Source organism: Rattus norvegicus, chromosome 8, assembly GCF_021556685.1.
Source record: "Rattus norvegicus strain SHRSP/BbbUtx chromosome 8, alternate assembly SHRSP_T2T, whole genome shotgun sequence".
Classification (NCBI taxonomy): Eukaryota; Metazoa; Chordata; class Mammalia; order Rodentia; family Muridae; genus Rattus; species Rattus norvegicus.
Genome location: NC_141541.1, coordinates 53,055,001 through 53,082,156, shown reverse-complemented (window position 1 = coordinate 53,082,156; position 27,156 = coordinate 53,055,001). Strand labels below are relative to the sequence as shown.

The 27,156-nt window shown below is 43.7% G+C and overlaps 2 protein-coding genes and 1 non-coding gene across 3 annotated transcripts in view; 1 reads left to right on the top strand and 2 right to left on the bottom strand.

Annotated features, from left to right (window-relative positions):
- Window positions 1-279: 279 nt before the first annotated feature.
- On the bottom strand, window positions 280-20,515 carry Mpzl3 (myelin protein zero-like 3). Its single transcript, NM_001108760.1, is given in 6 exon segments — window positions 280-736; window positions 4,906-4,969; window positions 7,509-7,674; window positions 9,200-9,410; window positions 13,658-13,824; window positions 20,384-20,515. Coding segments are annotated over 6 exon segments (711 nt in total). The 5' UTR covers window positions 20,460-20,515; the 3' UTR covers window positions 280-709.
- On the top strand, window positions 5,700-5,831 carry Snora41b (small nucleolar RNA, H/ACA box 41B). The gene has a single exon (XR_015628301.1). It is a non-coding gene; the product is annotated as a small nucleolar RNA SNORA41 (small nucleolar RNA).
- A 1,176-nt stretch (window positions 20,516-21,691) lies between the features above and the next one.
- Mpzl2 (myelin protein zero-like 2) overlaps window positions 21,692-27,156 on the bottom strand; it is a 10,900-nt gene continuing 5,435 nt past the window's right edge. The window contains 2 exon segments of the mRNA NM_001106818.1: window positions 21,692-23,893; window positions 25,301-25,373. Of these exon segments, the coding sequence (NP_001100288.1) occupies window positions 25,310-25,373 (64 nt within the window). The 3' untranslated portion in view covers window positions 21,692-23,893; window positions 25,301-25,309.

Here is a 27,156-nt window from a genome sequence, read left to right as displayed (position 1 = left end):
AGCTGCAGGGACACAAAATAACAAAGATTCTTTGGCCCAAAGTGTAGCTAGAAAGGCAAATGAGAAAGACTCTGCTACATTGAAAACTGTTTCCTTAACTGTAAATTGACAATACTTTAATACTTAACAGACCCAGTGGAAGCCTACAACTTGTAAACCTACTGAGTCAAAAAGAAATCAGGGTCAAAAACTCCATGTCACCTAAACACAGCTGATGACCCTTAAACCAAGTAGTGCATACTGAATGCTGACCGGAGAACATCCGTGGAGAAGAAACAAAGGCTCTCCCTCCCAAATGGGCTCGTTGCTCATTGGCACATCATCAGGAAGCTACAAGTTCCACACCATTTAAAAAGTACAATTTTGGCATCAGCAGAGTGACAGACATTTGGTCTCCATCAGGCAACTGGAAGAAACCTCGAACTACATTCAAGAGCGTAGGTAAACTAAACACGGTGTTTCTGTCCGAGACTTTCTTTGTTCAGTTAGAGTGTATTAAGAAGGGAAGTCATGAGTCCCTTCTGGGAGTTTCTGAACAGTTTATAAATACAAAATAAATGTTTCTTCAATAAATAAATGGTCCTTAAGGTCTTCACTGATGACCTTCAGAATCTTCTGTCACTGCTGTCCCCACCAGTGGCACTCCTGGCCCAGGGGAATGAGATATTTCCTGTCGTTAGGTAATACTTCATGCATCGCACACACTTCATCAGTATGCCTCTTCATAGTCTGAATCCTGTGGGGGAAAGAATAGCAGATGTATGTGTTCTACAATGTCACAGTCAGATATAGACAAAGACCATGTGTATAGGGTCTCTAAATGGAACTAAGCTTGGGGTAGCCACCGAGAGACATCCCTGATAACACAGCTATATTCCATGGGGCCTCACAGGACCTCAATACAATCTGTCTACCAGGTTGATTTCTGCTTTGAAGTCCCTTTCCCTTGATGACTGCATTTTAGAACCTCGGCATACAAGCAAACATGCTTGCCTACAGCAGCACGTGCAGGGCTGGGGTTAGGGGCTCATTTACCTCAGTTCAACCTTTCTAGCTAAAGGACATTGAATCATTATTTTACAACCATTTCAGCATCTCTGAAATGGGGATTAAAAAAAAACACACACACACACCTCACAGATGAGCATGGAGCAATAGGTGAGTTTCTGGCACTGTGCACAGCACTCTATAACATTCCTTCGAGGGCAGTTCTTCTCACTGCCACTCTTCAAACTCATACCTCATCACTTGTGACCTCAAATGGGCCATTAGTGCTATCTGGTATATCAGATTGTTCTGGGTCTTAATTCTATTGGTCTTTAAAACACTATTACTGAAGGACGGACGGACTGACTGACTGTCTTAGAGAGTATATATGTGTGCTTGTGTATACCCACACATATGGAGATTAGAAAATAAGAATTATCCCCTTCACTGGTGTTCCAGGGACCAACCACAGGTCCTCAAGCTTGGGTAGCTAGTACTGTTATCACTGGCCCTGATTTTCCCATTCTTCTACAACTGTTTCATACCTGAATGCTTTCCACTGTTCTCTGATCCCTCCTCTTCCCATCATTTTAGATCACGGCCCTGCTTTCTCCTGCCATTAAGAGGGAAGGCAGATGGCGAAGAACATCCATGACTCTACCATTGGATTCACATACATGTGTATGGCCTTGTCTGTTTGGCCTCTCAACTGTCCTGTTTGTTTGTTTGTTTGTTTGTTTTTCTGTTTGCTTGTTTGTGTTTTGAGACAGGGTTTCTCTGTGTCACCCTGGCCGTCCTAGACTTCACTCTGCAAACCAGGCTGGCCTTGAACTCAGAGATCTGCCTGCCTCTGCCTTCTGAGTGCTGGGTCTAAGGGTGAGCACCACCATGCCCAGTTTTTCTCTACTGTTCTTATGCCTTTATTTACAGCTACTGTGTCCTCCTGTGACGCCTTCCAGCATGAACTTGGTAATCCTACCTTCTCTCTCTCCTGCAACATCAATTTTTCCTTCTCCATTGGCTCATCCACAATAACACGGAAATGTGGTGCCCCATTTTCCTCATCACAGAAAGTAACTCTGACTCGAAAGCGCTCCTCTCGACCTGCTGCCCATTCCTCTGCCTCCTACCTTAGAGGAGCTGTCAGTACTCACTTCCTCCAGCTTATCTTTGTGATGGTTCTTGCCCCTTCCCCAGTCCTTTTCACCCTCACTGACCCCGTGGAGCTACTTCTGCCAAGGCCACCAATAGCTTCCACATCACCAAACCATCTACAGTGAACTTACAGCTCTTGAAGGACTTCTTCCCCATCCCCCAAGATAATAACTCCTCCAACTTCTCTTTTCACCCTCTTGCTAATTCCTCTTTGTCTCTCTAATCTAGGAGCCTTGGAGAAGTCCAGGCTTAGTCCTTTGAAGTCTCCTACACATCTAGGCATCCATCTATTTCCTGAATATCCTAATGGCTCCTATGTTGAATCTGCAGACTCAACCTCTCTTCAGAAAAGATAACTGCCCACTGCACATTTCAAACTTCGTATGTTCACACTCAACTCCTGGTTTTACTCTTAAATCTTGCTCTGGGGCTAGAGAGATAACTCAGTAGTTAAGAGCATTCTTTGCCCTTCCAGAGGACCTGGGTTTGATTGCCAGCATTTACATTGTGCTTTATGGCCATCTGTCCCTCAATCTCCAGATTATCTGATTTCCTCTTCTCACCTCCATGGCATTGTATATACATGGTGCATAGATATACATGCAAGCAAAATACCCATACACGTAAAATAAAATCTTAAGTTTCAATGAAAACACTTTAAGTCTTGCTCTAGAAAATGTTGGTTCTAGTCTACTGGTTACCCAAAACTTCTAGAATAATTCTTGCTTTCTCTGTCTCTCTCTCTCTCTGTCTCTCTCTCTCTGTGTCTCTCTCTCTGTTTCTCTCTCTGTCACTCTGTCTCTGTCTCTCTCTGTCTCTCTGTCTCTCTCTGTCTCTCTCTCTCTCTCTCTCTCTCTCTCTCTCTCTCTCTCTCTCTCTCTCTCTCTCTCTCTCTCTCTCTCAAATGCCAGTAAATTATTCTGGCATTCAAGCTAGGGAAACAAAATACAACCACTTCTTGCCATCTCTACTACAGATAATAACTCCTCCAACTTCTCTTTTCACCCTCTTGCTAATTCCTCTTTGTCTCTCTAGTCTAGGAGCCTTGGAGAAGTCCAGGCATAGTCCTTTGAAGTCTCCTACACATCTAGGCATCCATCTATTTCCTGAATATCCTAATGGCTCCTATGTTGAATCTGCAGACTCAACCTCTCTTCAGAAAAGATAACTGCCCACTGCACATTTCAAACTTAAGTTATTTCTCACTTAAGTTATTGCTAATGCCTACTAACGGGTCTCTCTGAGCCTGCTCTGGTCCCTTCTACCAGTCTCAACACAAAAGCTGGACTGAACTTTGAAAGTACCCATCAGCCCCCTCTACTGTATTCCATTTCATTTGTCAAGAGTCCAGGTGACCAAAGCCTTACAAGCTATTCTATTAATTCTTTGACTCTTGGCTGCTCTATTAATTTTCTGACTCAAGCAGATTCCACTCTTGACCTTCTTCCTTGCTTTCCACACTGTTATCAAAGCATTCAGACCCCAGAGATCGGAACTGGGTCCTTCTTCATAAACAACTCTTTCTCCTCTCACAAAGGAGACTCAAGCTCACAGAAGTAAAGTTAATGAAGAAAGCTCAGAGAGTGACAGTCCACACTCAGTGAAGTGCCGGGTGTGGCGGTGAGTACAGAGAGGGCCCAGTGACAGGAGTGCTCAACATTAGGCTACAAGTTGATTTTGATGCACCACATCAGTCTCCCCTCCTCCTGAGATCCCAGGACAGCCACACAAGCCTGTGTCACTGCGTGTACTCAAAGAGGGACACGGTCTCTAAAGATTTAAACCAACATGGGAACCTTCCAATAAGATGATAAATGACATCAATCAAGTCACCTAAAAGGCTTACATTGGGAATTTCTTAAAAACACCAAGGTTTGGGGGGCTAGAGAGGTGGCTCAGAGGGTAAGAGCACTGACTACTATTCTTCCAGAGGACCTGGGTTCAATTCCCAGCACCCACATAGCAGCTCACAACTGTGTGTGGTCTATAACTCCTGTTCCAGGGGATCTGACACCGCCACACAGACATACAAGCAGTCAAAACAATAAATTAGAAAAATAAATTATTAAAAAAAAAAAGCCAGGGTTCATCAGAAGTTAAATTCAGGATTCTGAGTCTGGAAACTTCTGGTTTGTTTTTTGTCAGTCAGCAGCTTACACGGCCCCCTTCCTAACTTAAGAATTCTAACTATACCCATGAGGTAAAAAATAAAATCATGGACCAGTGAGGTGGCTCAGTGGGTAAAGAAGCTTGCTCTCAATCCTGATGGAAGTTTGATCCCTGGGCCCTACATGGTAAAAGGAAAGAACCAACTCCCACAGGTCGTCCCCTGGCCTCCATGCACTCACTGTAGCATAACTGTTTCGTTTTGCTTTTTAATGAGGACTGGAGAGAAGGCTTAGCAGTTAAGAGTACTTGCTGCTCTTACAGAGGTCCTGGGTTTTGTTCCCAGCTCCCGTATGGTGGCTCACAACCATCTGTAACTCCAGTTGCAGGCAGTCAAATGCCCTCTTCTGGCTTTGGCAGACACCAGGTGTACAGGTGTTATGCAGACATGTGTACATGTGTTAAACACACAGCCAAAGCACTCAGATTTTTAAAAAAATCTTAATTTTTTTTCAAAAAAAAAATCAGGTTGAGAATTGGTAGCCTGGTTCATACTTTCCTGTGTTGACTTGCCTACGTTTGTTGTTCTTGAGAGCAAAAGATCCTTAAATAGGCAGAAAGATAGAAAACACCAAACAGAAGAAACAGGGCACTTACCAGACACTCCGCACAGCGGACACAAAGCCTGGACATACAGTCGTTGCTGTCCTCCTGGTCAGTGCTGTGGGAAGAACACAAAGCAAACTCAACTGTCACTGTTACCACGGGGGACCGTTCCCAGCTCAGGTATTGAAATCACGTGAATCTGGTGTTACAGCCAACCCTTAAACAGAGCCCTTAGGAACATGTCATAAATAAATGGACCTGAAACACGTGTCAGAGCACCCAGCCAGGGCTAGATAAATAGCAGCTGGTCACCGTCACACAGAAAAGTACTGAGCAGCAGCCACGGTGTAGGGGCCATGCTGGGTGGGAAGAGAGGTAATGGAACCCGGTCTGTGGATGAGCTCCCAACCCCAGGCGGTGAGAGCTGTAAGAACTGATGTGTAATACAATACGACAGTGTTCTAAGGTTAGGGTGGAACTGTCATGCAGCAAAGCATGGGGAGGAACCAGTCCTCTGCTCGGGACTCAAGGAGTATGATAGGAAGGGAACGTTTCAGCTCAGTCCTGGCGGGTAAGAAAGCTTCCAGACTAAGAAGAGAGGGAAGGGGGCGATTCTAGGAATACTGCAGTGGGGGAGAAAAATGGACGGACAAATAGATGGATGGGCAAGAGAACAGACAGACAGAGATACATGCACACACATAAATGACTAGAGTATATCAAGGAGAATAAAACACAAGCTGACTGTAGTTGGACTATGGACAGAATGAGAGAGCACACGATGGAAAGTGACTTGGGATCAGACCTCAGAGGTTTCATATACTGTCCTTAGAAACAGACATTGGTTCCACAGCTACTGGTCTGCAGCTGTCCTTATGGTAGCAGTTGTAGCATTCCTCTGTGGGAAAGAAACTGTTACACAATTTAATGCCTCTTTCTTAGCCACATAGAAAGAGGAATATGCGTGACAGACACAAGGGAAAAAGAGAAAAAGAAAAAGAAACAAAAGAAACAGACTGGTGTTTTCACCGATGGTTCTGTGCGTGCGTGCGTGCGTGTGTGCGTGTGTGCATGTGTGCATGCATGTTACAGATGCCTTGGGATAGGAAGTCTATCTCCAGTAAATAAGACTCCCTCACCTAATGGTTAAAGGCCCTTTCACAGACAAGGGAAACATCACATAACTATTTCGGCTGTTTCGTTTTGCTGAGACAGGATCACACTATGTAGCCCTGACTGGCCTAGAGCTCATCATGTAAGTCAGGCTGGTCTTGAACTCATACCAATCCACCTGCCTCTGACTCCTCAATGCTGGGATTAAAGGTGTGCACCGTTTGGCTACAGAGCTTGAGTAAAGGTTTTTGTTCCTTTTAAAAAGTAAATCTTGGGGTGGAGAGATGGCTCAGAGGTTAAGAGCACAGGATGTTTTCTCAGAGGTCTTGAGTTCAATTCCTAGCAACCACATGATGGCTCATAACCATCTGTAACATAGTCTGGTGTCCTCTTCTGGCCTGCAGGCATACATATAGTCAGAACACTGTATACATAATAAATATTTTTTTTAAAAAGTAAATCTCATATGAGAAGTGGTGGTGCACGCCTTTAATCGCTTGGGAGGAAAAGGCAGGCAGGTCTCTGAGTTCAAGGCCAGCCTGGTCTAGAGAGCGAGTTCCAGGACAGCCCAGACTTAGTGGAGAAGAAACCCCATCTCAAGAAACAAACAAACATACAAAGTAAATCTCTTCCTGGGGAACTATTGGATTGTGCCTGCTCATTGGCCCAATGGTGGTGGATAAATGCTTTTGGTAACTTTCGGTGATCTGGATGAGGATGGCCTCCATAGGCTCAGATGTTTGAATGCTTTGCTACCAGGGAATAACCCTTTGACTAGAAGGATTAGGAGATGTGGCCCATGGAGACAGTATGTCAGTGAGGTGGGCTTCAAAGTTTCAAAAGCCCGTGCTGCCCACCCCCCTTTCCCTAAAGATTAGGATGTGGCTGTCAACTACCTCATGCCTACTGCCACGCTCCCAACCACAATGGCAGTGGGCTAAGCCTCTGAAACTGTAAGCCCCTAATTAAATAATTCTCTTACTAACATTCCTTGGTCATAGTGTCTCTTCCCAGCAGTACAACACTGACTAAGACAATAACCACATTTATTTAGCCCTTTCAGAGCATCTGCTGACCAAGAACAGCACACGCACATTTAAATTTCTTTTGCCCTTCAGGCTACTCTCAAAGCTTCCTCCATTGCGTATGAATATTCTGTTAGGAGACATTAGCTCAGTGCCAGAAAAAAAAAAGTGAAAGAGAAAAATAGGACTTGGTGTTTCATTTTAGTTTTGAGAGAACGAGACGTGTGCTCAAAAATACATGCAGAGCCCCAGTACCGCACGGTGTGAAGCCGTTGGAAGAAGCCATGTGTAGCCTAAGCGCCCTGTTCATCCTGCCTTCTGTGACAACGCCCACAAATGTCACTATAGCCTTCCTCTGACACCCCTCATGGAGCGACTGCATTTGGAAGGAAATCGCAGCGGTGGACCAAACTTCAGCAGGGGAGAAGATGTGTGTGGATATGAGATGCAGTGCTGCACCAGAGCATGGCTGTGAAGAGGACCAGGCTTGCTGCTGGGGACGCCAGTGGGACTTACTCATCGGAAACTTCAATGGAAGACTTCTTATAGCTAGACCTGCTCCTCTTAGTCACCCCTGTTGCCTTCCTCCCCATTCGCACCAGCAGCAGAATGACCACCACTGCCGAGGGGACAAAGACCAGGATGGAGAGAAGGGCCACAGAGGACAGCATGGTGCCGAAACCTGTAGAAAATACAAGGGGGGAGACCACGGCTTCAGGCATTTCTAATTACAGAAGGAACGAATGCATCATCAAGAATATAAAATATAGGAAGCACAAACATGCACACATAATTCCATTGCCTACAAGTAACATATGGCTACCAATCCGTTCTGCTTCCAAGAGTCTGAAAGCACATGTGGGAGCAGGATGTGTGTTTGTAAAAGCAGGGGTCCTATTATTCACACGATTTTAGATTAACATATGATAAATCTGTTTGTGATTAAAAAGGTGCTGGTTTTAAAAGCTCTCCTACCAGGCGCACACTGTTAACCCCAGCACTAGGAGGCAGAGGCAGGTGGATCTCCATCTGTCGAAGGCCAGCCTAGGAATCTACAAAGTAAGTTCTAGGACAGCCAGAGCTTCGTAGTGAGGCTCTGACCAATGCATAAATAAATAAATAAATAAATAAATAAATAAATAGCCTTCCAAATACAGTACATAGTATTCTACTATATTGAATCAATTTGCAAATCAATTCTCTAACTTTGAACATTCAACTTTGACTCTACTGATTAATATTAGGATGGCCATCCTGGTGTTTAGCTCTGTCTTCTTAAGATAAAACTTTGAAGTAGAATTGTAGGATCAAAGGGAACATAATTTTAAGAACTATAACTTCTATTACTAAACTGCCTTCTAGAAAAACAAAATCTATTCCTGCCCACAGTATGACTATGTAAATGTGATATAGGTCATTGTCAAAGCAGATGACCACTATGACAAAGAAAACAGTGAGGAGGAAGGGAGAGCGGGAAAGGCAGGAGAGAAGGCAGAGAAGACAGGAGAGGGGGCAGAGAAGGCAAGCAAGAGGAAGTAGGGGAGTGAGGGAAGCCCCAAGAAACAGAAGGGTAATTACAACAACTCATAATGTATTTCTGTGTCTTTGGTTCAAATCCAGTTTCAAACCTAAATAGTCATTTAATAGTCACCAGTGAGATACGCCGAGAAAAGCCATTCATGACTTCTGCTCCACAAGAGAAGGAAACTGTAAGTAAAAGAAATGTAGTACTGCCCATCTCTGGGGGAACTCCATGCACAGGACAATCATATAACTTATGGTGTCAACTTAACGGGTCACCTAAGTGACTTCAACATCACACATCATCACCCTTCGTTAACGTGGGGGATTGTCCAACATTCCACAAGACATTTGGCCACTTGAAGACCATTGGAAAAGGCAATGCAGAAGCTGTGACGACATTGAGAGAGGATATTAAGTTTTCCAAAAGTATATCCTAATGGCTGGTGAGAAAGCTTAAGGCTGTTCCCACTGACTCCTACAGGCTATCTCCTGACCTTCCTATACACATGTCGTTGCATGCAGCACACATCACAAATTAAATTTTTTTTTAAATGTTTTAACAATTAATCTCAACAGGCACACGAAGACGACTTTGACACAGTGATCCTCCAAGTCAACGAGTAAGTTCCGGAAAGGACCAGAAGAGTCGCAGCATGGGAGGAGACTGGTGCTAAGCCGCTTACCCCTCTCGGTGACGGTGAGCTCCGTTAGGGGGATGTTGTGGTACACGTCTGGAGGGTTCTTTACAGCACAGCTGAACGTCCCATTGTCCTTTAGAGTGGGGTTGCTGATGCTGATGGACGCGTCCCCTTTGTAGACATTTCCGGCCCAGGAGATCCGGTCTCGGAAAGTGCCTGCTGTAGTCGGGTATTGGAAGGACTGATAATGGAAGATCTGAGAAAGCAACGTCATGAGAGACAAGGTTAACTTGGGAAACACAATGACATGAACAGCTGAGTAGATCGATGTTAAAAAAAAAAAAAGAAGAACTGCGTAAAAGGGCTTCTCTTCCCCTAGTAGTCTCGTCGTTGTTGTTCGATTTTAATACTTTTCTCATCTCTACCTTAGAAAGACAGGTTAATAAAACTGATCCGAAAAAAGAATTGACAGGCAAGTCTGTGATCTCAACCCTTAAATATTTTCTGTGGCTAGAGAGATGGCTCAGTGACTGAGAGCACTGCCCTTCCAGAGGACCTCAGGTCAGTTCCCAGCACCCACATCAGGCAGTTCACAGTCACCTGCAGCTTCGGCTCCAGGAGATTCCACACTTCTGGCCTCTGAGGGCATGTACACACACACACACACACACACACACACACACACACACACACACACACACAGAGTCAGACAGACATATAGAGAATAACTTTCTTCTAAATTCTTCCTAACTCTCAGGCAGGGGCAACTTTACTCTCCACAAAACATTTTGCAATATGGGCAGATTCTCTTTTCCCAACAAGTTTTAACTTTACTATTTCTAATTGTGTGTCTGTGGAGCACAACGTGACTTCCCTGCATGATGCTGACAGCTGAGCCCCAAGCCTTGTGTACACTGAGTTCTATCACTAAGCTACCTTTCCCCATGATGTTTGGCCTTGAGGAACTGCCGTGTCATTTGCTGACATAGATGCATTATTTACATTAGTGAATTTCCCTTTTCCCCAACCTGTGCCCATACTTAATATAATCTGTCCTTTTAAGATTTTATTTTGATTATGTTGTATTATGTGTGTATGGGTATGCACACATGAGTGTAGGTGTCCACAGAGGACAGAGAGGGTATCAGATCCCCTGGAGCTGGAGCTATAGGCCACTGTGAGCCACCCAATGTGGTGTTGGGAACTAAACTCTGGTCCTCTGTAAGAACAGGGTATACTCTTAATCACATTGCCATCTCTCCAGCCCCATAATTTGTGTGTTTTATAATAGCTTCTCTGGTAGTCTGTGAGGTGATATCTCATTGCGGGGCATTTCCTTTATCATCAGAGACACTGAGTTTTCTGCACATCCACTGATGTATGGCACCCACTAAACTTCCCACAATGCATTAGACAGCCTCACAGGTTAACAGTTAACAGTGCTGAAATAGAGAAACAGAGTCCTAAGGTTACACCCAATGTCTGTTTATCACAGTTTGCAAATGACTTTACATGTTCATCCGCTTGGCCCTTACACTGCCACCAAGCCGTGTGAGGCAGCTGTAATTATTCTGAAAGTATAGGGAGAGAAACAGGACCCAAATAAAAACATGAAACAGGTTACTCAAAGGCACACGGTGAGCAAGTGACAAAAGGGAGATTTTTTTTTTTCCAAATCACTGGGCAGATGTAACACAATCCGACCCCTCTCAAGTTATCTCTGGTGACATTTAACACGAGGCTCACATCAAATGTCTGATAAGCATGCAGTGGATATCTGCTGTATTGAGACGATACTGCTTTGGAGTTGGTGACTGGACACTCGGTCCCAAAAGCACATATTTACACTGAAGGTGGGACAGGCACAGATGACAACACGATTCTTATGTAAGACAGGAGGCTTTCCTCTTTCTTTGTTTACTTTGTTCCTTCCTGCTTAGGGAACCAGGCATTGCCAACCACCAAATTGCCCAATTTTTAAGAGCTACTCCTCAGAGAAGGTGCTGTGTCACTCACTGGCTAATTTCATCAAGACTACATACCTAGCACACATCCCATGTTCTGGGTGTGTGACAGAACAGGACACAGTGGCCAGGACACAGCCATGGCCTCCATCCTCGTGGGGATTACATTTGGTAAGACAGCAAGGACTGATGTAAATGTAACAAATGCTCCAAAGGGGAAGAGAGAGGCGGCCTAGCGAACCACCACCATGCTGAGTGCCTCAACTCCCGGGTACTTGGGAGGCTGAGGCAGGGGGAGTGCTGTGAATGTGAGCCCAGCCTGGATCATACACCAAGCTCAAGAACAGACTGAGGCACAGAGGAAGACCTTGTGTCTGAAAAGACAAGGCCTCTCCTTGACCATCAAGATAAAAAGCTTAAAAATTCCCCCACCAACCTTCTGGGTTGATGTAACTCATGGATTACACACACGTTCAATTAGTGAGCCTCAATTCTCACTCCTTGACAAGCGGGACAAACCACATCACTGCACCCTGGAGTTACAAGACTCTTCGGTGCCCCTGATTCTAATTCAGATGAGCTTGCAGCCCCCCACCCCCACCCGGCCTCACAGAGCCGCACTCTAGAAGTGCTGCCTACATATAAGGTGTCTGACCCAGGAAGCTCCTACTGCTCACTCTGCCCTACTTTTGGACAAGGAAGCAAAGCCAAATAAGGTCACCATAGCTTCCTGACGACTCAGAAGACAGTGAACTACTTAAATCTAAAGCAGCAGGAACCTTGACTGCAGTCCTGTTTCCTTTGCTATGTTTACCCACCCCACACCACACCAGGCACTCAGTAACTGCTCCGAGGGCATAACTCAAAGCAAAGAGGGAAGACAGAATAAAGAGCAATTTCTAAAATCCAGTCTAGGGACAGTGACATGGCCCAGTGAGCTATGGCACCTTGCCACTAAGCCTGATGTCCTCAGTTCATCCCCAGGATCTGTGTGGTGGGTGAAGAGGACTACAAAATTCTGCAAGATGTCCTCTCGTATCCATGCACTCAAAGTGGCATGCACATACAAGTAAATAGAGAGAGAGAGAGAGAGAGAGAGAGAGAGAGAGAGAGAGAGGTGGAGGAGGAGAAGAAGAAGGAGGAGGAGGAGGAAGGAAAAAGAAAGAAAGAAAAAAAGATAGAAAGGAAGAAAGGAAGGAAGAAAAAGGTTCAATTTATATATGTCTATGACACATTCTTTTTTAACAGTTTTTAAAGATTATTTTATTTTATATGTATGAGTGTTTTGCCGGTAATGTATGTCCGTGTAGTGCATGACATACTCACAGAGGTCAGAACAGGGTGTCTGAGCTCTCCTTGGGACTGGAGTTATAGGATATTGTGAGCCAGCGTGTGTGTGTGTGTGTGTGTGTGTGCGTGCGCGGGTGCTGAGAATTGAACCCAGGTTCTGTGGAAGAATGGCCAGTGCTCTTAATTGCTGAACCATTTCTGCAGCCCCAATTCAAATGCATTCTTAAACAGCATCCATCCTAGACCAATGCAACTGATGGGACTGTAAAGAGAAAGGGATTACAGCACCGTAATCTCTAATTAAACACCCATAGCGAAACGAGCTATAAATGTTTTATATGTGTGATTAAAGTATATTGCTTCTAATATTGCAAGGCCATCTGTCACCAATGACATCGGTCACCAGTACAAGGTGTCACCACTTCCTTCAAAGGCAGCAATATAAATCAGTGCAGGTGTTTACACGGCCAGAGGAAACGCCAAGATAAATCTACAGTGTGGATTCTCAGACAGATATAACCACTGAGACAGCAGGATTGGAGCAGCTCTCAGAGAAAGGATGTCTGCGATGTGAGTGGGGAATTTCTCCAGCCCACGTCTTGGAGATGCCCTTTCTAGTACATCAGATCTAAAACAAAGCTGTAACACTACACAGAAGGAAACAACAGGGCAACAAAACTAAACCACATTTCCTCTTGGTTTCTGACCATTTTTTTCCTGGAAGGTAATGCACAAGAGTCTTACATGTCAGAATGAAAGGCTCTGTGTAATTAAACAAATATGAGGCCTAAGTGTGGCTCACTCTAAAAGTTTCTTTTATTTCTTTTTTCTAAGTTTAACTGTAGTTCAGGTATGTGTGTGCACACCCGTGTGTGTGAGTGTGTGAGTGTGTGAATGTGTATGTGTGTGTGTATATGCACCTGTGTGAGCATGTGCCTGCGAGTGTGTTTCTGGATGTGGGGGTGAGTGTGTAGGACTACTAGTGCTATGGAGTACATGTGGAAGTCAGAAGACAGCTTTTGACTTCCTCCATGGGTCTCGGGACTCGAACTCAGGTCATCAGACTTGCACAGCAGGTGCCATCACTCCCGTTCTTTCTTTAAAGGTAGATCAAGCTGGCTTCAAACCTGCTATGTTGCTGAGGGATGGCCTTGATTTCCCGGTCTTCCTACCTCACCAATGCTGAAATTACAGGCGTGTGTCACCATGCCAGGCACTCAAAGGAACTTTCTGGAAAGTCCATACTTACAGATTCTGTGCGACTACTGCTGGGAGGGCGGTATGTCCAGTCTATGGTCAGCTTGTCAGTGACATCTGAAGAGGACTTGAAGGTGCATTTCAACTTGATCTTCTCTCCTACATATCCTCGGACATGAGCATCTGCACTAATCTCCAAGGAGAGGACGATACGCACACCTATTGGGAGCAAGCCGAAACACGCACAATGCGTTCACTTCTTGGATTACGCAAATGGGAGTGAACATGAGAGGTGTTTTGCATCATTTTTAGTGATCTCCCCAAAGGGCCAGAGTCATCAATGTATTTCCAGCCAAATCCACAAGGAAGAAGGAACTAAGATCTAATAATCCTGAATAACATTTTATTTAACGCTTTATAGCCTTAAATCATACCAAATAGTTGGGCAAAAGTTAAAACCTGACCACACTAGCATTTTCCCAATCACAGGTTTGTAGTTAAATTAAATACAAACAAGTAAGGGTTGACCATAATAACTAAAAGGCAACAATACCCACCCTCCCATCCTGTCCCTCCCCCACCACACATGTCCAGGAATACAGCAGCTTTTATGAAGTCTAAGAGACTCAACCAAACACAGTATGGTCCCAGCGTGAAGCCAGTAGCGTCTCAGCCAGTAGCAAAATGAGGATAGAAGATACAAACGGGAAATTATTTTTAAAACTGTCCAAAAAGGTTTTATCTAGTCTTTCCTACTCATCCTCTTCTTCTTCTTCTTCTTCTTCTTCCTCCTCCTCTTTTTAAAAAAGAATTTATTTTTAATATTTTTTTAACCACGTGTAGGTGTGTCTGTCCTCACATGGGTACATCCTCATGAGTGCTGGTGCCCATGGAAGCAAAAGGCATTATCTCCTGGGGCTAGTTACAAGTGCTCGTGAATCGTGAGATGTGGGTACTGGGAACTGAGCTCTGGTCCTTTGGAAGAACAGCAAGTGCTCCAAACTGTTGATCCTTTTCTCTAACACCTCTCCTTCCTCCTCCTCCTCCCCCCCCCCCCTCCTCCACCTCATCCTCTTCTCCTTTCTCTCCTCTTCCTCCTCCTTCTTGAGACAAGGCCTTGCTATATCACCCCGACTGGCCTAAATTCACAGTCCTCCTGACTCAGCCTTCTAAGTCCTGAGATTACAGGTATGTACACCACACCCAGTTATGCTTCCTCACCTAAAGCTGGTTAATGAATCACACATCTATTAAAAGTAAATTATGGAGGGCTGGCAGGAGGTGTAGTTCAATGGCAGAGCACCTACCTTAACTTGGAAGGCCCCTAGGTTCTATACTTAACATTTAAAAAAGTAAATTATGGAGAATATATATATATATATATATATATATATATATATATATATATATATATATATATACTGTGTTCTACAGTAGAAAAGTAAGATATCATTTTAAAAGCCTACAGAGTGTGGTCTTTCCAAAAACCATTCATTACAACTTTGACATTCCATCTCCACAAGAAAGAAAGGGAGAGAAAGGGAGGGGGGAGGGAGAGAGGGAGGGAGGGAGGAAGGGAAGGAGGAAGGGAGAAGGAAAGGGAAACAGACAGACAGACAGACAGACAAACCTGACTCTTTGTTCCAACAGATCCTTTGTGATGTTGGGGAATTGGTGAATAAAAATATACACCCACACTCACACTGGAGAGCCATGTTTTAGGAATTTAAAACATTATCCTTTGTTTTCCCTGCTTCCTTTTCTGACTCACTAAGCCAAGGTTCTTCTGGTAGCCAAGGGCAAAGATCACAGTATGATTTCAGAAAAGAGAAATTCTTTCCAGTGTGGTCCTTCTGTCACAGGCAGGACAGTGTAAGGACTGAACACAAGTCAGACGCTCCAGGTTCAAACCCCAGCCCAGTGGCTAGCTCTGAGCAGCTCAGCAAATTACCTACTCCTTCAGTTTGCGCATCCTGGCAGAAATGGAGCTTACCTCCAAGTCACTGTGAGGATTAAATGAGTTAAAACACACACAACACCCAGAAAGTCCACCTACCTCCAGCAACGCCCCACGCCTGCTGAGATCGCCTCCTGTTTCTCCTACAGGCTTGTGACCTTTCCTACCGCTGGCGTTTCTGAGTCATTGTCCCAGTGCCTGTACTTCTGGCGGCTTTGAATCATTCTCTCACTTCTCTCTGGACAATCTAGTCTGGTCACATTCCTCCTGAAAGGAGGAGACCAAGACGAGGCTCACTAATAAGGCCTTTAATAAGAATCCAGCCCATCTCAAAAATGACGGCCATCTGGTTCCTCACACAGCACCCTTTCTGACTGCCATGCTGAATTTGTCCCTTCATATATGTGACTGTAAATGCTCATTTCTCTGTCAGAAGAGCCTCCATTCTCAGGTTCTAACTCCTGACCCATCAACAAGAAGAAAAATCCTATTTAGTTCTGGAGAGTGGGGTCTAAAGCCCGAATGGTAGAATGAACCTACAGACTATACATGCCCCTCATCCTATGGCTTTAGCCTAAAACATAAATACAACATAGAGCTTAAAGGAGGAGATTTGAACCTAGCCAGAATAGCACCAAGCTCTAGCAAGTCTGACTTCTGATAAGGGCTGGGTCATAGTTCCCTAACCTCTTCAGGCTTCAGTTGCTGTATTTGGAGAATGGAAAGAATAGCCCTCCTAAGATCACTGCAAGCATCCACTACACTTTCAACAGGTACAAGCCAGGATACAGCTCGGAGGTGGAATGTGAAGGGCCCTGTGTTCTCTCCCTGACGCCACAATACATAAACAAACAAACAAACAAACAAACACACATGGAATGCTTAGTAGAGTTCTTAAGATAAAAACCTTTTAACAAACATTAACTATTATTATTAAAGTGAACAATATGCATACTAAAAAAACCTGAACTACTTCCCCATTGTGGATTAAAATCTAAACAGGAAGTCTTTCTTGAACACCTGCCAACTACATCGTACCCCTTGCACCGCGCCTGGACTGTCCAATCATTTTCCAAAGATCCTGTGTCCTTTCACGCCTCTAATGCTTTTCTTAGAATATGTCTTGGTCTGGAAAGGTCTCCTCATTCCAGCCATTCTGCTGGAGTTCCTCCCCACTCCACCCCAACATTTAAACATCTTCACCACCGCTCACACACCAGCCCACTTTGTGATGGCTTCCCCAAACTCCCTGAAGTTCTCAGCTCTTCCTCTGAAATTCCCATAATACAGTCCTACCTAAACCCATGTGCCATGACCACACCTGATTTATAAATGGCATTTCCTCCATGAAATAAATGCAAGCACCATCAGGACAGAACTCCAGAGGGAGGGAGCCTGGCAGAGAGAAACTGGGAGGGTCACCATGGTTACTAGTGTAAGAACACTTGCACTGCTCCCTCTTTCACCCCCTTCACCTTCTTTATGGAATTTTCAGTGCCTCCCTAGATGCTTCTGTCTGTACCCATTCAGAAAAAAATCAATTCTGAATAATCCCTTCTAGAGTGGGGTGGTATACTGATGGAGGAAAAAAAATCACACAAATGCACAGGCACTTCCCATGAGAAATTAATGCTTGAGGGAAGAAGGTGTCAAGAATGACTCTGAGTTTCTACTTAGAAAAGCCACTCACTGAAAGAGGGGAAACCAGGCATGAGTCTGGCTCTGGGGAGGTTTACGTGTCTTCGATACCTAAGGGAGAACGGCATGTCAGGGGTCAGCAACCTACAACCCATGACTCAAGTGGAAGCAAACGGCTTTCATGAGAAAGAAGCAAACTCATAATAATTAGCCGTCACCCTGCTCTGGGCTACTGCTCTGCAGGTAACCCAGATTGTCTAAATCAATCGGTCTCTCCTGTGATCCCGAAGGAAAGTGCTAAAACACTTCAACCTTTATGTACATGGAATTGTATTAGAGCACTGCCACACTGGTTTGTTTATGACTGCTTTTGCACACCTGGAAGAAACTGAGAGGATACCTGGAAGAAACTGAGAGGATGCGGCAGAGAACAGGCGCTCGCACACCCTGAACATTTCTGCTCATCCCATTACTGCAAAGGGCTGCCAAAATCTGCTTCAGACCTAAGACAAGATCTAGGCTAGAGTTAGAAATCAGAACCTCTGTAGTTCCTCCAGCCAGCTCTCCAGAGAGTCTCCCCCAGGCTCTCTCTCCTTTCCCTCCCTCCCTTCCTCTCTCTTCTCCCTCCCTCTCTGTCTCTCTCTTCCTATCTTTCCCCTCCTCTTCTCTTCCCTCTCCATATTTCTTTCTCTCAAATCCCTTCTTAAAAATCTCTCTAATCCTATGTTACAGCCATTCAAAATTTCCCCCGTTTTAGCACAACATCCTTTCACACATTTAATTTTTGTCTTATTTTATTTTGTTTCTTGAGACAGGATCATGCTATGTAGCCAAGGCTAGTACCGCCTCCAACACTCCATCCTCCTGCCTCAGCATTTCAAGTGATAGAGTCCCCATGCTCTGGCTTAATATTTATTCTGACCAAGTAAAAACAGCCAACCATAAAACGATCATGAAAATTAACAAAACCATTTAATGAAGAACAAAATTCACATTCTAATAGAAATAACTTTAGAGCTGAAAGAAATCAAACACTACAAAATCAAAGTTCCTAACTTTAGACAACCCATTTTCCCAAATGCAAATCTCCCCATCTTAAACGCATATACTGACACGACATGAAAATTGTAATACTGGGCTCTTCATTACTGCTTCCCCTCCTCCCTTTCCTCCTTCTCTTGGTTTTTCAGGCAGGGTCTCCTGTTTCTCAGGTTTGGTTCATATTCACTATATAGTTGAGGATAACCCTGAACTTCTGCTCCTCCTTCCTCCACATCCTCAGTGCTAGGATTACAGGCATGCACCGTTCCTCCCTGAGCTACATCCCCAGGCCCCCAGCCTATTGTTTCTGAATACTTAGCCAACTGAAATCAGCAGAATCAGACTTAAAACTTAAGGCCAATTCAAACATGGTAACAATGTAAGGCTTTCAGTTTGTGAAGCGGGATGGCAAATAAACACTAGTGGGAGAGCAAAATCTATCACCTACAATTCAAAGGAGACAAAACAAACAGCCAAAAGGAGCACTGCCGGCAGGCCAAGTGAAAAGAGCTACTCACGAAGGGGCGTGCCTGGCTCACTTTGTATAAGGTGCCCAGACTAGATGAAGGCTTAAAGGGGCAGATTGGTGGTTTCCAAGGCCTGCAGGAAGGTCAGAATGAATATGGGATTTCTCTTTTGGCTGATAAAAATTTTCCAAAAGTGTTTGTAATGATGACCACACAACCTTGCATACTAAAAATAGCTGAACTGTATATTTAATGAATGAATAAGCATGTGAACTACATACCTTTATTTTTTATTTTATGTGTCTGGGTGTTTTGCTTTCATGTCTGGTGTCCCTGAAGGCCAAAGAGGACCTTGGGTTCCCTGGGACTGGAGCAACAAATCATAGTAAGCCAAGTGTGAATTCTGGGTCTCAAACCAGAATCTACAAAAGAGCAACGAGTGACTGAACCAGCTCTCCAGACCCTGGTTGGTTCGTTTGTTTTAAAGGCAAAATAAAAATCTCTTCAAGCAAACCTGGAGGACTGAGTGGGGCAATATTTGGACATCTCCCTACCACACAACCCTGCCGTACAAAAGAAAAAAAAAAGATGCGTTTATATGAAGTGAACTGTCAGTAGTAGGCCTGGCTGTGTTATAAAGAGAACTCAGAGAGAAAACTGGACATTTATGATGACATAGGTAGCTGGGAAGGATCAGGGAGTGTACTGGCAACATGCAAATTAGTCACAGATAAATAAAAACTTCACGTTATCTGATGAGACTCAGCGACCTAATGTGCTCATAGTTACTCAATATTAAAGACCCCTTTCAGAAATGTCCATTATTTTCAGGGAAATGTTACAACAATGCATTCTAATACTAGCTATACTAGTATTCTATTTCTTAGGAAGATACACACACATACAAATCATGTGTGTATATCAGACGATATTTGCACTTCAAAATAAAGCTATTAGTTTGGATGAAAATTTAGAAATTGGAATAACATGAAAGTAAAATTATCCAAACCTTACAATAGTGTCATTATGTGAACACCTTTCTGACAAACAGTTCAAAAGAATGGTGGTGTCTTTTCTGATACTTTAGAATGTTTATAAAGTGCTAAGGTGCCTTTTCTTCAACAATATGCCTGCTATAAGAAAATCACACTATAACCCTTGTCTAAAATGTTTTATTTCAAAGCCCCTTAAATAAAAATCTCCAAGTCATGGTTTTCCTCTTTTTTTTCCTTCTTTCTTTCTTCCTTTCTTTCTTTTTCCTTTTCATTTTTTTTCCAAGCCCTGATTGTGTCTTTCAAAATAACCGGGACATCCAGAACTGCCCATTTCCCACCAGGGTGTCACAGCAATACAGAACCCTGGAGGACTGAAAATCTCACAAGAACAGTGAGCGTCCGCAGACTGAGCTCGCTGTGGTTTCCTCGTAGCATCATCAAGGTAGTGTCAAGTCACACAAGGTGGTCGAGAGACGAGGGGAACCAACTCTCCGCAGTGGGAGGTGCTAGCCGGGAAAGAAAACCATCCCACAACCCCACCTTCCCTTCCTTCCGTCCTTCGCAGAAGCCGAGCGGGGGGTTTCCTGAGAGCCCCCAACCCGGAACCGGAAAAGCGACCATCTTTCCTGACCTCCCCCTCCCCCGGCCGGAAGTGGAGCCCAGCCAGCTGGCGCACTCACCCTGGACGACTAGGATGCTCAGCAGTGGAAAGAGAGCGCAGCCACGGCCTCCTACTGCTCCTCTTGCCTGCTGCATCCCGACAGCTCTTCCGACACTTACACACCCTCTTTACGGCTCCCCGGGACCATGCAGGTGGTGCCGGAAGTGACGTCATTGCGGGAGTCACCTTTGAAATAGCCATCCGGGATCCAACCTTAATCTGGGACATGGATCATTACTGGGATCGTACGAGGTTCCCTGATCAGCGATTCTTTGAGTCTCAAGAAGGACCTGATTGCGCTATTCTGCTTCAAATTGGCTACAGACTTTGGAAAAAGTTTTATTATTATGGAATTCTGGGGAGCCAGGCTCGATCCTCCGACTGTAATCCCGAAGTTATCTCTAGAGTATCCAGGTTGAACCCTCACGATGGCTTCTCGACATTTTATGTTCAGGGAAACTTAGGGGACCATACAGGATCAGAATAAATATATTTTTATTGTGTCCAATGGTAAATACGTGCAAGCCTCGTCATTTGTGTTCCTTTTAATGTGGCCATTACATCATCCAGAATTGTATGCTTATTAAATTACTGCAGGGACAGTGGTGATGAAATCATTGCAGCGTGCATTCGAGGTGAAGGGGAAGTTTGGTTTCTGTATCTATGCGTTGTAAAAGTAAGGATATCATTATCGTGGTACTTGTCGTGAAATGTGATAGTCTAACATGCCCTGGAACAAAAAGGTGGAAAAGGACTCTGATGTATTCACCCAATTCTCCTGGACCCGCCATGGTTAATGCAAGTAGAAGGGAAATAAAAAGCCTCAGCTTTTGAAAATATTTCATAGCTGACATTTTTTAATTGTCATGCTTTACTAGACTGGAAAGCTGGTGGGTTTTTCTATGAAAAGAATACGAGTATAAAAAACAAATATCCTTGTTTCTAAAGTCCCTCAACTAAGCCAGGAAAGATGGCAAAAGCTTGTAGGTGCAAGATCTGCAAGGCTGAGGCAGAAGGACTAAGAACAACCTGGACCTCTAGTAAGACTCAGGTTAGAGTTAGGTTCAAGAAATTAGTCTTTCAAATGTGTGATACCATTTGACCCCATTCCCAGCTCTCCAAAGCAATGTGTAAAGTCTATAGAAATAATATAAAGCTACTAGAAATTAATCTCATCAATTAACAATGGCTCTACCTGTTCTGACTCTACTGTGTCTTCTACGTAAAAACTTGAGCAAAGATAACCATCTTTCCTTGTTTTCCATTAACCGCTATTGTGAAATTTGCAGATTTGTGTGTAAGCAAACAATAAAATCCATAATTCTTTATTACTAAGGGTTTATTTACACAGTGCTTCAGGCATAATAAAAAATAAGTTACAGTACAAAGGTACTCTTAGGAAGGAGATACTGACCAAGAATGTGGTACCCCATGAATATTCAGACAGGACACAAGCTGCAAGTTCGCTGGAGACAGTCCCTGTGGGGTTTTTAACTACTTCATTACAAGTATGAAACATACACAGGCCATCTGTTTAAAGAAATATCCAGTCGCTATGTTCACAAGAGAATATACAGGTCTAGCTTGTAGCTTCAAAACTAGGTATCAAAACTTTAGGCCAGGGTATGGAGGAGCAATCCCTTACTTCTAGCACGGGTGAGGCAGAGGCAGTGGGATCTCTGAGATCAAGGCCAGCCTGATCTACAAAGTGAGTTTCAGGACAGCCAGAGCAATTTAGTGAGACCCTTTCTTAATTTTTAAGAGAGAAAGAGGGAGAGAGGGAGAGAAATAAGAACAAAACCTTTTTTTTTTCAGGCATTATAAAAAGCAGAACAAGAGATATAGAATGGATTTCAAGACCAAAATGTATATGTAAATTATGCTAATTTATTTTTTTTAAAGACTGGGTAAAATATCAAGATCCAATATGTAAAAATTGAATCTTTTGGAAATTTCCAGTTTGTTAAGAAGAAACAATCTGTGCGACTCAGTCAGTGAAGAATTGCATTGTGAAGATTCACTCCAGACCTGAACCTTTAGATGTTCTCTGTTCTCCAAACAGTGCTGGTGCGCACAGACCGGGTCACTAGACTCAGAGAAGAAAGCCATCCCTCCTCTTTCCACAGGCCACTTAAAAAAAACTTTGCTTTGTACTCAATAAAGGGAAAAATAAAATTGGTTCATTCCTTTTAGGTAGTTTTGTTATTTCTTTGGTCCACAGCAAATTCTCCTTAAAACAAGGCGAACCAAAACCAAAAGAACTTTAAATAATCTCTTCTAGTTCTCACACACAAGACTTAAAAAACAAAAACAAAAAACAAAAAACAAAAAAAAAAGAGGCCATTTGCTTTGGGTTGGCACGAGTCTGATTTTTTTTTTAAGTTGTAGTCTGTCACAAAGTCTTCTAATAAACTGCTTCATGACTCCAGTCTGCGAATGAGCAGAGTCTTCCAAGGTGGGGGTGAAAGGGAGCGCAGAGCAAGCAATCTGTCTATGCTCATTACAAACCTACAGTTGGGCAGGATGTGGTGATGCATACTTTATCAAAGCACTCGAGAGCTGAGGCAGGGGGTCTCTAGGTTTGAGGCCAACTCTGTCGGCATAGTCAGCTCTAGACCAGCCAGCACTACATAGTGAGAACCTGTCTAAAAATAAATAAATAAATACAAAAGTGGTGCTGAGCGATTCATCCTGGTGGCACTTGCTGGTGTCCTGGTGCTTCTGTGACCTTTTATAGTTACTGTGCTTAGACTTGCGCTGTCACCTAGAAACCTTGGAGTAATTGACAAAACGATAAATCTAGAACACTTAAAAAAAATCAGTAAAAAATCTAAAAAATCAGGATATTTCCATTTAAAGACAGTCATGAAAATCAAACTTCCAGTGTAAATTTGGGGTTTGGTTTTAATAAAAAAAAATAATGGCTGGATGGTTTAGCTAGTCTTTTAATGATTTAATGTATTCATCTTATGGGGGAGGGGAGGTGGACGGCCTGCACATACCATGTGCATGCAGTACCTACAGACACCAGATGACGGTGTCACATCCCCTAGAACTGGATACTGATAGCTGTGAGCCACCAAATGGGTGCTGAGAACTGAACTGGGTTCTTCTGCAAGAACAAGAGTTTAGCCATCTCTCCAGACCCCTTAGCACTCCTGTGCGCTGTTCTAAAACTGAAATGTGAGAAGGTATGCCCTGGCAGACAAGCTGGCTGGCTTCATATCCCTCTGATGCCAGTATACACAGGAGTATAGGAGTCATACATTGTAAGAATGTGGAAGGACAAATATGTAACCTCGCAGTTTACAAAAGCTAACACACAATTGCGCTCTGGAATTAGACAGGACCCTAGTAATGAAGGTAAGCCTGAGGCTAGTGGCTCAGGCAGAACCCTAAGCTGCCGGTCAGGGGCATTGCTCATCTAGGCAGGTTTGTGCTGCAGAACCTGTAGGACGACAGGTCATCGCTGGAAATGTTTCCATTGATGTCAAGGAGTGCTGATGCTGTCCTCGAAAATCCTCAGCTTCTGGAATACAAAAGTTTAAAAGGTCAACATCCTTGAGAAGTGTCCAAGAGGAATACCCGGCAGTGCCCAGCATGTACAGGTGACATCCAACCTTCACTCCTAAAAGAAATTTTGGTTTGGTTTGTTTTTTGAGACAAAGTATAGTCTGTGGTGTCTCACAGAAGATACAAATTTAAACAAATGACAAAAGTCTCTGTAAGATCCACCTGCCTCTGCCTCCCAAGCACTGGGATTAAAGGCATATATATGGGTTGGTTGGTTGGTTTGGTGGGGGCTGAGGGTTGTTTTGTTTTGTTTTTTGAGACAGGGTTTTTCTGTGCAGCCCTGGCTGTCCTGGAACTTCCTTTGTAGATCAGGCTGGCCTCAAACTCAGAGAACCTGCCTCTGCCTTGCAAGCGCTGAGATTAAAGGAATGGGACAATGCCCAGGCCCAAGTCCAAAGTTTTTATAATTTGTTTAAATTTGTATCACCTGTCAGAAACCACAAACTATACTTGATGATTGATAATTTTCCTTTAATCTTTTTCCTGATTTATTTTACTTTATGAGTGCTTTGCCGGCCCATTTTTATGTGCACCACGTGTGTGCTGTGCCCAAAGACCTCAGAAGAGGATGTTGGGTCTCCTGGACCTGTTCTGAGGCTGAGAGCCACTCACTGATCCTTGGGTCACTTACCATCATGCCATAAATAAATATTTATCATAAATAATAAAAAAACCAAACCATCAGAGATTAATCTTTTCGTCTAAAATGATTTATTGAGCTGGACAGATATGATAGCTCAGTTGGTAAAGTGCTTGTCATGTAAGAATAAGGGTCTGAGTTCAATCATCAGAACCATGCAAACAACTGGGCATGGAGACACATGCTTAGAATCCAGGCACTGGGGAGGCAGAGTGGAGGAAGAGCTACAGTGGCCACACAGCCTAGCTTAAACAGCAAGGCCAGGCCAATAGGAGACTGTTCTGTCATACACATACACACACGCACACACACACACACACAAAACAGGGTAGATGGTAGCTAGGTTGTCATCTGATCTCCACATGCATGTGCACACACCACACACACACACACACACACACACACACACACACATACCCACATAATTTATTCACGTATTGGAAGTTCATTATTGGTATTGGCTAATAAAACCCTTGGAACTCAAACAGTAGAATCCTCTCAGCCTTAAAGGAAGTGGTCTGGCTCCTTAATCATATATACAAATACTCTGAAAAGGGAAGTCAACTATGAGGATAATAGGAGACTAATCTGCCTGGCCAAGAGTTTCTGCTTCTGAATAGGAAGTGTCCTCAGCTATTGTACAATGACCCAAGAGATCTTGGTCAAAGATGGGCTAACAGTTCTGCAAATTGAAGAAAGAAGTCACCGGTGTGTGACACTTACCTCACAGTGTTAGTCTGTATCTTCCACATAAACAGAGACTTTAGTCCCTTGATTGAGTTTCTCCTCTTCTTTTCTGTCACGAAGGAGCAGAAGTCAAATGTTAGGTGATCAGGGAGGAAGCAAAGGTGGGAGGTCCCAAAGCAACATCAGGTATGGGACCCTGGATCATGCTTTTCAAAGAAATACACACACCTGGATGTCCATTCAAGTGACAGAGAACTAACCTGCCAGTGTCGTGTAAAAGAGAATACCTACGCCCCCACATGACCTGCCAGTCCAGACTCAGACACTTTTCAGAATGCGTGATAAGTCCCCTGGGATCTAATAGAGTACTGTGGGCATTTAAAGTGCACACCTAAGCCTTACCAGGGTATTTGACTTCTAATGTTTACCCCTCTGCAAAAAAAAATAAAAAAGGAAAAAACTTTTTTTGGGTTGACCTAGAAATCCTCTCTATCGATCTATCTATCTCTTCAAATGCTGTGATGGGTCCCTTAGATGCTTCACAATCAATTACATTTATTTACTAATTAAAATAAATGAATGGTTCTGGGGGTTACTTATAAACTCCACATGCAAAAGAATGATTTGAGACTCTTAACCAAAACTCAAAACCTAGCCGAAAATACACCAAAGACACAACTGTGAGAATGTAACTGAAACCACAAAACACTTAGAAGAGCTGGACTTCATCAAGACAGAAAACTCTTGTGTCTTAACGGATAATGTTCAAAAAGGGACAAAGGGAACCCAGGGAGAGGGAGCAGTTGCAGGTAATGTAGCTGAAAGGTGCCAGACATCTAACCGTTACAGCTTAACAAGAAGACATCCACTTCAGTTTCAGGGTGGGCGGACTATCGGAATAGATACATCTTTACAGAGAAGCTCTATAAACAGCAGCTAAACACCTGGGAGGAGGATGAGGTCCATTAGTCCTCGCACAGATGTAAATCAAAAATCTCACTGGCATACTGACATACCATCTCATGGCCACTAGAGGGCAATAATGAAAAGTGAGAATGTAGAGGGTTTTTTTGTTTGTTTTGTTTTGTTTTGTTTTTCTTTTCTTTTCTTTTCAAAACAGGCTTTCTCTGTATAACCTGGCTGTTCTAGACTCGTTTTGTAGAACAGGCTGACCTCAAACTCACAGAGATCCACCCGCCTCTGCCTCCCAAGTGCTGGAATTAAAGGTGTATACTATGCCCATAAAAAACACTTTGTCAATTCCTCCAAAAGAAAATTCAATAGTTATCAATGACTCAACAGTGTTTCTTCTTTCATTTTGTAAGTATGTGTATACAAAACGTATGTTTGTAGCAATTGATATTAGGTATAACAACCAAAGGGGGGAAAAAACCTGTCTCCATCATCTGAGCAGACAAACAATACGTGGTATGTCCATTATAGTGGAATATCATACAGACACAAAAGGGAATGACAGAGGATGAGGGAGTTCAGTGTGAACTGGTTGCGGCACGAGGATCTCAGTTCAGATCTCCTGGTACCGGTACAGCCCAAGAGTGGTAGCAGTGACCCTTTAGTGCTAGTGATGGAAGGTGGAGACAGAAGGAGCCCAGAGGCTTGACAGGCAGCCAGTCTAACCAATCAGTGAGCACCAGGGTCACTGAGTGCGTCAAGTCTTAACTCAGGTAAAGAGCAGTCGTGAGCCGCCCAACAGATGCTGAGAACCAAACCCAACTCCTGTACAAAAGCAGCCAGTGCTCTTAACTGCTAAGCCATCTCTTTGGCCCAAATGGGTGAATTTTGTAGCTTATAAATTTTATCTCAATCTAAAAATGTTTACTGAGCACTTTCTGTGGGCAGAGCAAGCTTTTCCAGTGTCGGAGCGGCAGGGA